The sequence below is a fragment of the Etheostoma spectabile genome, unplaced genomic scaffold, assembly GCF_008692095.1.
Source record: "Etheostoma spectabile isolate EspeVRDwgs_2016 unplaced genomic scaffold, UIUC_Espe_1.0 scaffold00569665, whole genome shotgun sequence".
NCBI classification, from domain to species: domain Eukaryota; kingdom Metazoa; phylum Chordata; class Actinopteri; order Perciformes; family Percidae; genus Etheostoma; species Etheostoma spectabile.
Genome location: NW_022605247.1, coordinates 69 through 12500, shown reverse-complemented (window position 1 = coordinate 12500; position 12432 = coordinate 69). Strand labels below are relative to the sequence as shown.

The 12432-nt window shown below is 46.0% G+C and overlaps 1 protein-coding gene across 1 annotated transcript in view; it reads right to left on the bottom strand.

The window, feature by feature from the left end:
* Window positions 1-12080, bottom strand: part of LOC116685223 (NACHT, LRR and PYD domains-containing protein 9C-like) — a gene marked incomplete at its 5' end in the record, with an annotated part of 16244 nt that extends 4164 nt beyond the window's left edge. Inside the window, 7 exons of the mRNA XM_032510385.1 lie at window positions 3028-3201; window positions 4306-4476; window positions 7018-7076; window positions 8881-9058; window positions 9687-9813; window positions 9995-10231; window positions 11936-12080. Coding sequence (XP_032366276.1) covers window positions 3028-3201; window positions 4306-4476; window positions 7018-7076; window positions 8881-9058; window positions 9687-9813; window positions 9995-10231; window positions 11936-12080 — 1091 coding nt within the window. The remainder of the gene's footprint in view (window positions 1-3027; window positions 3202-4305; window positions 4477-7017; window positions 7077-8880; window positions 9059-9686; window positions 9814-9994; window positions 10232-11935) is intronic.
* Between the last annotated feature and the right edge of the window lie 352 nt (window positions 12081-12432).

Sequence of the window (12432 nt, the reverse complement as noted above, 5' to 3'; positions counted from 1 at the left end):
GTGATTGTGTTTGCATGTGTAAGTTTCTGTGTCTGTGTGTGTCTCTATCTCTGTTTCTCTGTGTGTTTGTCTATATATGTGTGTGTCTTTGTGAGTATGAATGCGTTTGTGTGTGTGTGTGTATGTGTGTCTGTGTTTGTGTGTGTTTGCGTCTATGTGTTTTTGTGTGTATGTCTGTGTTTGCGTGTCTGTGTGTGTACGTCTGTGTTTTTGTGAGTGTTTCTGTGTGTCTCTTTGTGTGTGTGTGTGTGTGTGTCTGTGTGTCTCTATGTGTGTATTTCTGTGTGTGCGTATTTGTGTGTATGTTTCGTTGTCTGTGTGTCTTTATCTCTGTAACTTTGTGTGTGTGTCTGTTTGTGAGTATGAGTGTGTGTGTGTGTGTGTTTGTGTGTGTGCTTCTTTCTGTGTGTGTTTCTTTGTGTCTGTGAGTGTATTTCTGGTTGTGTCTATGTGTGTGTGTGTATTTCTGTGTGTGTGTCCGTGTGAGTGTGTGTATGTGTGTCTATATGTGTGTGTGTGTGTGTGTGTGTGTGTGTGTGTCAGTAAATCAACACATCCGTTCAGTTTTTGCACAACTGCAACATAAATAAAACTTGTTTTAAACATAAAGAAAAAAAAGTTTGTCTCAAAAAATGAAAAATAGTTCTTTAGTGCTCTCTGCTCTCTAGTCACACACACACCTCCACCTGTCCCAGGTGAGGTCTACATATAGAGTTACCCCCCCCTGACCTCATCATCATCATCATCATCAACAGTAATTATGATCCGTATTATTTGAATATAGGTGTCAGCATGATTATAAATGACATGCATGTGAAGAGGATCAAACAGAAATCAGAGTAATGGCTTCAACAGTTAATAAGCACAAGTCTTCTGGGACTGCGGACTGGATGGACTACAAGAACCATCAACATATGAACTACAGAGCTAGAAAATCGGGCTCTTCGTCTGACTGGCTTGTTTTTAGACAGCTTAAAAAATAAATGTTCTTCCTCTATTAAGAAAGCAAAATCTGATTTTTATCTGTCAGCCACTACTAATACTTTAAATGACCCTAGAAAATTCTGGAAGGCTATAAAATTACTTTCTCCTAACAAAGATAGTATTAATGTTCCTTATTCTATTATGAAAGAGTCTGTAGTAGTTTATGACCAGCTGTAGATATTGAATCATTTTAATGAGCATTGAATTCAGTCGGGTTCTTTATTTGACACTGCTTGTCCTGATACTGTGACATCTTGTAGAGATGGACCAGTCACTACAAGTGTCTTCAATCTTGCTCCATTTTCACTGGATGAGGTTCAAAAAGCCCTAAAAGGACTGATTCCTGAAAACCCCCAGGACCTGATCTTATAGAACCCTATTTCTTAAAAATAGCTGCTGATTGTGTAGCACAGCCTCTAACGTACCTTTTTAACGTTACTTTAAAGAGCAACACTAGTCCCAAAATATGGAAATCTGCATTTGTTTGTCCATTACTGAAAGGGGGTGACCCGTCAAACTTAAATATTACAGACCAATTACTAATTTGTCTGTTTTGGCCAAAACGCTTGAATCCCTGGTGAGTGATCAGATGAAAGACTTCTTGCATGCACAGGATATTTTATCCCCAGTTCAGTCAGGTTTTAGAAAAAAACACAGTACCATCACAGCTGCGATGAAGGTGATAAATGATATCTCTGTTGCTCGTGACAAGAAGCAGAACTGTGCATCACTTTTTATTGATTTGTCAAAAGCTTTTGACACGGTGGATCATGATGTTTTAAAGATTAGGCTTCTTAAATCGGGGTTTTCAAACAAAACTGTCTCTTGGTTCTCAAACTATCTTAGTGACAGAACTCAGTGCGTTAAGCATGATGGTGTTCAATCTGGTATTTTACCAATCTTTAAAGGGGTTCCACAAGGTTCTGTATTAGGCCCTCTTTTATTTACTATTTATATAAATGATCTTAATCGGCATGTGTCTGATGCAACCTTTCATTTTTATGCAGATGACACAGTTATTTACTGCTGTGCACCCTCTCTTAAACAAGCTATTGCACATTTACAGAATGCTTTCAATGTGGTCCAAAATACTTTGCTACAGCTGAAAGCTCAATGCAGACAAAACCAAATGTCTGCTTTTCACAGACCTTCGGAACAGGCCACTGAATGTTCCCTCAGTGGTTACTCTTGATGGACGTGAAATACAGACTGTTACAACTTATAAGTATCTTGGTATTGTTATTGATGACTGCCTATCTTTTAAGCCTCATGTTCACTAGAAAGTGAACATGAGGCTTAAAAGAAAAAGCTTAAAAGTTGAGACTAAAATTGGGTTTTGCTTTTGAAATAAGCTGTGCTTTTCTTTTAATGTCAAAAAACGGTTAGTGGCATCAACTTTTTTAACTGTGCTGGATTATGGTGATATACGTTGAGAGTTATTACTAATTGTAGAGTTGGCACCCATCACTGTGAGCTGTATTCTCGTGTAGGGGGGTCTGCCTCGGCCACACGGAGGCTTTGTCATTGGTAACATTTATATATAAGGCTATTCTTGGTGCGCTTCCGTCTTATTTATGTTCACTCTTATGAAGAAAAGTACTGGTCATTACTCTCTCCCTCTCCGTAAAAAGGCCTTTGCTTACTCTGCTCCCTTTACATGGAATTTGCTGCAGAAGAACTTGAAACTTAGTAAATTGGTCCTTTGAGTATTTTAAGCTGAGAATGAGAAGCTTTGAGTTGGACTCCCTCACATGTCAATGTATTAATTGAGATTTTATTGTAAGTGCATATTTGGTTTTCATGTGTGTCTTTGTGTATGTAATGATGTGATGTAATTCTGATGCCTATCTTGGCCAGGTCTCCCTTGCAAAAGAGATTTTTAATCTCAATGGGTATTACCTGGTTAAATAAAGAATAAAAAAAAAAAAAAAAAACACAGAACTTTACTACTTGGTAGATGGAAGTTGTGTTTGGACATGAATTAGTTTCAGTTGTTAATTAAAGATATTAGATCTCTAATAGTAACAGAGTCAGGGAACTGACCTCAGAGTCTCCAGTCTACAGTCTGGACTCTCCAGAAAACCACACAGCAGCTCCAGTCCTGAATCCTGCAGCTTGTTGGTACTCAGGTCCAGCTCTCTCAGATGGGAGGGGTTGGACTTCAGAGCTGAGACCAGAGAAGCACAGCTGGTCTCTGACAAACTGCAGCCGACCAATCTGAATAAAGAATAAATGATGATGATGAAAATCAATTCTAATTCAATAAAAACTTTGTTGATCATTTAAACAGCTGCATTGGAAATATACTTTGGTCTCTTGTTTCATCTACATGTCTGTGTGTGTGTCTGTGCATGTGAGGTCTTTGTTGTCTGCGTGTGTGTACATGAGTGCGTGTTTCTGCATGTTTGTGTGTGGGATGTTCTGTGTGTGGGAGGATGAGGAATGACATACAGCCTCCGAGTGGGGGGGGGGGGGGGGGGGGGGTCTGTGTTTGTGTCTGTGTCTTGTGTGTGTGTGTGGTCTGTGTCTGTGTGTGTGTGGTGTGTGTGTTTTGTGTGTGGTCTGTTTGTTTTTGTGCGTTTGTGTGTGTGTGTGTGTGTGTTTCCATTAATTTTCCACCACGAGTCCACAGCTACAAACCCAATCAACAGAGATCTCTATAATGAAACATGATGGAACAAGTCTAATGGTGCTCGGTTAGAACAATGACATCATGTTAGAAAGCACAGCCACAACCATGTGTCACACACTAAGAAACAGTAGTGTTAGCCACGATGCTAATGGCGCTGCTAACGGCCAACGGTGCTGTCACCAACGTTCCTCCAACCTGTTCCTTGCAGATTGTCCCGTTACTGAGAATCCAGCTGTTAGAAGGTCTGTGAAGTGAAGCTAACGCTAACAGCTGGAGGGCAGCTAACATGACCTTTAGCTGTCTCCATGAAGGAAACAAGAGCCAGCTTACTAATGAGAACATTAGCATTCTGGCTAGGTGGATGCGGATGCTATGGTAATGTTCAAACTAACCCCCCCCCTCCCCGTACTAACATTACTCGGAAGGTAGCATTAGCTCCGAGTTCTGCAGGTCCCACAATGCCTTTGTTTCTCACTCCCACAACCCACTGCACATAAGTAAAAAATCTGAGATTAGCAAACATTAGCCAACATATTTATAAAGATTCATATTCAAATAGTAATTTCAAAAATTATTATTATTTTCAAAAAATATTTTGTATACCATGCAAATGATGTTTAATTTTCAGAAAGTGTTCCAACAGCCCTAGTGAGGTATACACTATATGTGATTACAACACATGAACTGACCTCAGAGTCTCCAGTCTACAGTTTGGACTCTGCAGTCCAGCACACAGACGCTCCACGGCTGAATCCTCCAGGTTGTTTATCAGGTCCAGCTCTCTCAGATGGGAGGGGTTGGACTTCAGAGCTGAGAACACGACTTCCCACTCAGCCTCAGAGAGGTTACAGTTAATAAACCTGTGATCACAGATAATAAAACATTTTAAAATATAATCAAATCTGACCCTTTGATCCTAAAAATCACATTTTGATTGACAAGGGTCTGAAGTTTGATTCTGATATGTTGAGGTCAGAGGTCACGGGACCCCTTTCAAAACCCCCATGCAGACAGACAGAGATCCGTTCTGTGGAATCGATACTGGATCATTCAGATTAAGAAAATTATAATCTTTAAACCATCCCTCTTCCCTTACAACAATAACAACAATCATTATTATCTTTTGGCAAGTAGTTTCTATTTTTTAAGAAATGTTTTATCGGCTCGCCTCCAGTCATCCGGGCCCGAGAGAAAAACCAGGATTGGGGACGATGAACTATAAGAGCTGAAATAAAGCGTTGTCTACCAGTTTAAATGTTAGGGCGACCAGATGAAAGGAGAAGAACGAGCTCTATAAAAGCTCGGCCCATCTCTAAAGATGGTCCTCGTTGGAAAACTAGACCAGGTAAAGGTGCAGCTGTTATTAACCAGGAGGAGATGTTTGGTTCCTCACATCCAACATAATTACAGATATTAGGGCGGGGGGGGGGGGCTCGCCTCCACTTCCTGGTACATTTGATTCTAATTCACATATTTAAGGTGATTTGGGATTTAACTTTGGATATGAAGGAGATGACAGAGTTGTACAAGGTTCCCTCTGATGCTGCATAGACGGGGGGGGGGGGGGGGGGGTCTCTCTGTTCTATCTGTAAGCTAAGCTAACAGACAGGGTGGTGTGTGATGATGCTGTGGGATCCTACAGTCTTCCCATTCTCTCTGCTGATTCCTTACACACTGTCCCATACTACCTGCTAAAAGCTTCTCTTTCACCTGCTTCTATATTTAACTGTTTTGAACTGTTGTACGCACTGTAACTTTTGTTATTTCAATCTTTTTATTTATGACTTTTTTATTTATTATTTATTTATTTTATTTTTTATTTAGCCCATGGGCCACCACCTGTGGGAGGATCCAAGGGGTCGGGTGTGCCAAGGTCAGGGGCTTCGACGGACCAGACCCCCCCTGGCTCTGGGGATGTGGAATGTCTCCTCTCTGTGGGGAAGGAGCCGGAACTTGTGCAGGAGGTGGAGCGCTACCAGTTAGATCTGGTGGGGCTCACCTCTACGCACAGTCTCGGTTCTGGAAACCGTACTCCTGATAGGGGTTGGGACTCTGTCCTACTCCGGAGTTGCCCAGGGTTTGAGGCGCCGGGCGGGGTGGTGGGATACTCACAAGTCCCCGGCTGAGTGCCGCTGCGTTGGAGTTTACCCGCGGTGGACGAGAGGGTCGCCTCCCTACGCCTGCGGGTGATGGGGGGGAAAACTCTGACTGTTGTTAGTGCATATGCACCAAACAGGAGTTCGAAGTATTCGGCCTCTTGGAGACCCTGAATGGAGTCCTGTATGGGGCTCCAGTAGGGGACTCCATAGTTCTGCTGGGGGACACGGGTGATGATGGAGATACTTGGAGAGGCGTGATTGGGAGGAACGGCCTCCCTGATCTAAAACAGAGTGGTTGTCTGTTGTTGGACTTCTGTGCTAGTCATGGATTGTCCATCACAACAACCATGTTCAAACATAGGGATGCTCATAAGTGTACGTGGTACCAGAGCACCCTAGGCCAAGGTCAATGATCGATTTTATAATCGTTTCAGCTGATCTGAGGCCGTATGTTTTGGACACTCGGTTGAAGAGAGGGCGGAGCTGTCAACTGATCACCATCTGGTGGTGAGTTGGGTCAAGGGGTGGGGAAGACTCTGGACAGACCTGGTAAGCCCAAACGGGGTAGTGCGGGGTAAACTGGGAAGTCTGGAGGAGGCCCCTGTCCGACGGCTTTCAACTCACACCTCCAGCGGAGCTTTTCGTGCATCCCTGTGGATGCTGGGGGCATTGAACCTGAGTTGACAATGTTCAAAGTTTCCATTGCTGAAGCTGCGGGGGGAGCTGTGGTCTTAGGGTCTAAGTCCTCAAGGTGCGGTAACCCACGAACACCCTGGTGGACACCGGTGGTCAGGGAAGCCGTCCGACTGAAGAAGAGTCTTTCCGAGATATGTTATGCCGGAGGACTCTGGAGGCAGTTGCAGGGTACCGACGGGCCCGAAGGGCTGCAGCCTCTGCCGTGACAGAGGTAAAGCCGGGGTGTGGGAGAAGTTTGGAGAAGACTGGAGAAGGACTTTCGGTCGGCACCAAGGTGCTTCTGGAAAACCATTCGCCACCTCAGGAGGGGGAAGCAGGAATCCTCCAAGCTGTGGACAGTAAGGATGGGACGTGTTGACCTCAACTGGGGAGGCAATAGAGCGCTGGAAGGAGCACTTTGAGGAACTCCTAAATCCAGCTGACACGCCCTCTGTGGTAGAGGCCACGCTGGAGGATGATGGAGGATTGTCAATTTCCCTGGTGGAAGTCGCTGAGGTAGTCAAACAACTCCACAGCGTCAAAGCCCCAGGGATTGATGAGATCCGTCCAGAAATGCTGAAAGCTCTGGGTGTGGAGGGGATGTCTTGGTGAACACGCCTCTTTCACGTTGCGTGGAAGCCTGGGACGGTGCCTAAGGAGTGGCAGACGGGGGTGGTGGGTCCCTTCTTCAAAAAGGGGGACCAGAGGGTGTGTGCCAATTACAGGGGTATCAACACTTCTCAGCCTCCCTGGTAAAGTCTACTCCAAGGTGCTGGAAAGGAGGGTCGGCCGATAGTCGAACCTCAGATTGAAGAGGAACGATGCAGATTCCGTCCTGGTCATGGAACAACGGATCAGATCTTTACTCTCGCAAGGATCCTGGAGGGAGCCTGGGAGTCTGCCCCAACCAGTCTACATGTGTGTTGTGGATCTGTAGAAGGCGTATGACCGGTCCCCGGGAGAATTGTGGGAGGTGCTGCGGGAGTATGGGGTGAGGGGGTCCCTTCTCAGGCCCTCCAATCTCTGTATGACCAAAGCGAGAGCTGTGTCCGGGTTCTCGGCAGTAAGTCGGACTCGTTCCAGGTGAGGGTTGGCCTCCGCCAGGGCTGCGCTTTGTCACCAATCCTGTTTATAATATTTATGGACAGGATATCGAGGTGTAGTCGGGGGGGGGAGGGTTTGCAGTTCGGTGGGTCAGGATCTCATCGCTGCTTTTTGCAGATGATGTGGTCCTGATGGCGTCATCGGTCTGTCTTCAGCACTACTGGATCGGTTCGCAGCGAGTGGAAGCGGCTGGGATGAGGATCAGCACCTCTAAATCTGAGGCCATGGTTCTCTGCAGGAAACCGATGAACTGCTTTCTTCAGGTAGGGAGTAAGTCCTTACCCCAAGTGAAGGAGTACCTTGGGGTCTTGTTCGCGAGTGAGGGAACCATGGAGCGTGAGGTTGGTCGGAGAATCGGAGCAGCCGGTGCGGTATTACATTCTGTTTATCGCACCGTTGTGACGAAAAGAGAGCTGAGCCAGAAGGCAAAGCTCTCGATCTACGGGCAGTGTTCGTTCCTACCCTCACCTATGGTCATGAAGCTGGGTCATGACCGAAAGAACGAGATCCAGGGTACAAGCGGCCGAAAGGGTTTTCTCAGGAGGGGGGGCTGGCGTCTCCCTTAGAGATAAGGTGAGAAGCTCGGTCATCCGAGAGAGCTCGGAGTAGAGCGCTGCTCCTTCGTGTCGAAAGAGCCACGTCCAGCTGGGATGAGGCCCCGGGGAAGACCCAGGACTAGGTGTAGAGATTATATCTCAACCTGGCCTGGGAACGCCTCGGGATCCCCCAGTCGGAGCGGTTGATGTGGCTCGGGAAAGGGTAGTTTGGGTCCCTACTGGAGCTGCTGCCCGCACACCGATACCGGATAAGCGGATGAAGATGGAGGAGGATGACTTTATTATGACTACTGAAATCTACAAAAAAATAAAATAAAGCAATGCCTATAAAATTATGAAAATGAACAGAAACATCCTCAAGATTAAATAGTCAGAATCGCTCATGAATATGATAAAAATAACTAAATGAAAGTTAGTATGTAAAAGCTGAACCTTGACCCAATAATAACTGTGTGTATGAAATCTCTGGTTTAGAAACCAGAGAGCGACTCTGTCTCCACGGTCTAAAGGCCGTCTGCTGGATTAATGATGACAGAAGATCCTTAGATCTCCATCGGCTCATTCTCACAGCGTTGGCAACACAACTAAGACATCTGCAGAGTAACATGTAGAATTATTCCAATAAGCAGCTTTATTTATAGTGTGGAAGCTTTATTGTTCATGTGTGTAAAGTCTGGATGTTTCCTCTAATACTGATGGCCTCAGCTTCCACTGATTTAAAATGATGATCTGGACTTACCGAGCATTTCTGCAGTTCCTACACGGCACCAGTCTCCGTCGTCCTCTCATAATGTTGTGTGTTGTACTTCTGTCAGGGACCATCTCAAACTTCCAGACCACTCTTGACACCTGACTCGCTGCATGTAGCCTGCCAGAGCGCTGAACAGTGGATCTCAGAGAGTTCTTCTTCTCTAGATCTGTTCTCTGACTTCAGGAAACTCTTGGATCTCCTGGGGGACTGAGTGGTCCCTTCATCTCCGTTCAGACAGTGGAAGATGTTGATGCTTCTGTCGGAGAGAATTTAATCGTACACGCTGTCATTCCTTCAGGTTGTTGATGGCTCGCTTGTTTGTGTGTTTCTGGACTGTTGTCTGTCTGACCCAGCAGGCCTCCTAAGAGTACTCTGGTGGACTCAGAGAGAGGCATGAAGGAAGGGACAAACAGGTCCAGGTGGCCATTTTTACTCAAGAGATTATCCATGGCTCTCTCCGGAAGACATCAGGCGATGAGTTAGGGTCAGTTCCCTGTCACCACGGCTATCGTTCTTCCAAAAAACTTTAAAACCTTAAGAAAAGATTTTTTGGGTTGTCTATCGTTTTGCAATTGTATGTTTTAAGGATGGTCCATGAAGTCTTTGACTACCGGTGTGCTGTTGGTGTAACAGTGGAACAGGTAGACTGCAGCCAGAGAGAAAACTCCTGAACGCTAGATTGAATGAAGCAGTACCAGTAGACTGATTTCTGGAAGATCCCACTCTCTGTTTTGAGAGATCTGTGAACAACAGACTCCTGAGTACAGCGAGGCCTCTGTGACGGTCCAGACCACAGCGCTCCAGGTCTTCTGGTAGAACATGATGTTTCCTTTCTCCAGCTGTCCAACGCCAGCTCCCAGCTTCAGAAGAACTTCCCCGTCTACGGCCCATCAGCTCCTGTGTGACTCGTCTCATGTCCCTCAGCATACTTGAGCTTCTCCTCTTTTGTCTGAACCAGCAGGAAGTGGGAGTACATGTCAGTCAGGGTCTTGGGCAGCTCTCCTCTCTGGTCTGTCGTCAACATGTGGGTCCAGGACTGTAGCAGTGATCCAGCAGAAGACTGGGATCAGACACATGATGTGGAGGCTCCTGGAGGTCTAGATGATTATGCTGGACAGCTCTTCATCACTGACTCTCTTCCTCCGAAGTACTCTCCTTCTGGGGGTCAGTGAAAGCCTTGTACTTCTGTTACCTGTCAACACATGCAGGAGGGATCTGATGGCTGCTGCAGGTCGGGAAGTGATCCAGACAGAGAGCGAGGGAAGCAGCTTCCCTGGGATGGGGTTTGTCAACAGCAGGTTGACTGAGGACTTGTGTGTGACATCAGGAACAGCCTCATCGTTGTTGAAATCCAGTGAAAGTCTCTTTTTCATCCAGGCCGTCAAAGATGAAGAGAAGTCTGGAGGCAGCGAGTGGTCTGATGGGACCTCTGTAATGTTGGATGGAAAACACGGAGCAGCTCAGAAGACTGTACTAGCCCATCTCTGATCAGGTTCAGCTCCTGAAAGAAAGAGGAATCACCAGATGATATCTTGGTTCTCACAACCCTCGGCCCAGTCCAGACAGAACTTCTGCAATGAGAAGGTTTTTCCAACGCCAGCGACGCCGCTGTCACAAACCACTCTGATGGTTTATGTTGGCCAGGTGAGGCTTTAAAGATGTCGCAGCACTGGATCGGGAGAGTGATGGATGGCTCTTCTCCTTGAAGGCTGTCTCCAGCTGCCTAACCTCATGTGGGGTTAACCTCTTCACTCAGTCCTCTGAGAGGTAGAGGGACCGTGTAGATCCTGCTGAGGAGTTGGTACTTCCTGTTCACCTCCTTCAGTCACACGTTCAAATGTCTCCTCAGCTGGACTTCTGTTCCTGACGGACCAACGTCCACTAAAAAAGGACAGAGGTGAGAGACAGAACAAGAAAGAGAAAGAGAGCAACAAGTGCTGATTCTTTTAGGACTTTATTACTGTATTAACATTAAAACATGCAGTTTAAAGTTCAGTTGGACTTAAAATTAGGACTGGGTACCGGATTTACTGACTTCCTGTTTAGGGTACCAACACTGATTGTAGGGACCCTTGCTTATAAGACCAGTCCCTACGGGTGCTGGGTAGACATGGAGCTATTAAGACTCGTGCACTATGTGGTGCAATGCCAACATCGGGGGTCAGCATGTCTTTAAAATCAGGCAGGTTTCAGAACATAGACCATGACAATCCGGTGGGGGGGAGACTAATAGCAATAATACACATGAAACCACATGGCTCCCACACGGATTATGTCAGTACTACCGAGGACCGGTTCACCATCACTAACACATTCCAGTACCTAGTCATAATCCACTCTGTCCTTCATTACACCCCCCCCCCCGATGTTAAATGGTCTGCGCTATACGACTGTAAAAACTGGAATATTTTTATATGTTTAATGTCTCAACAGATGTCTCCGTAGACTTACTATGCTTAGCTTAGTGCTCTGATTGGCTGTCTGCAGTCCAGCTCTGTTCTGGATCCCGATCTGGATGGCTGATCCTCCTCAGAATCATCACTCCTCTTCCTCTCTCTGTGGAGACATGTCTTCATACTTTGTTGCTGAAACAAAGTGAACATGGTGGAAAGGACCAGCATGTAACAGTGATGTCTCAGGTCCAGACTGCGTTCTGGGCCTCCCTGGTAGGAAGTTTGGGGTCCCCTACTGGAGCTGCTGCCCTCGCGACCGATACCGGATAAGTGGATAAAGATGGATGGAAGAATAATTTGATCATCTGCATAGAACAACAACTTCCTGTTCTTCTGGTCTAACTTCAGACCTTCAGGCTTTTTTTGGAGATGGATTTCATTTGTTGTGTCTCAGTAAGAAGTGGAGAACATCAGTGCTAGGAGATACCTGCTACAGCTGCATTTTACCAATGAATCGGAGAAAAGCTATAATTCTCTGATTCACCGTCTGGCGATGCTAGACTAATCTGCTGAGAACTTTTAGATCAGTGCTGCCCATGGAGGTCTGTTCTTTGGCTTTCAGGGACCACATATGGTCCAGAAACTCCATAGAACTTAAAGAAATCAGAACAATCAATATTTGCCATAGGCAGGAAAACCCTGAACCAGAGTCATAAAATGAGTTTGGTAGCGTCTCTTACTTGGGGTATGAGGGTCCAGGTTCATCACTGAGGTCTGGAGAAGGATCTCTGGGACCGGGTCTTCATAGACCACCAGTCTGATCCTCCAGACTCTGATCCGTCCTCCTCTTCTCTCCAACCACTCATCTTCTGATCTGGAGTCAGTCTGAGAGGAACACAGGAACACTGACTCAGCACATTTAGAAAACACAACACACACACAACACACCACACAACACAACCACACACACACAACACAACACACCACACACAACACACAACACACATTCACACACACACACACACACACACACACACAAACCTTGCTCTGCACTTTGTGTCACTTTGTCTGTGAAAGCAGCACACCAACTCTAAAATCCCTGCATGGGCTCCCTATTAAATACGGATCCAGTTTAAGGTTCTTGTGTTTGTTTTTGAGCCATTCATGGTCAGGCTCCCAGGACCTTTCTGAAGACTTACATCAGAATCAGCTGGTTTTACCTGTCCCTCCATCGAGG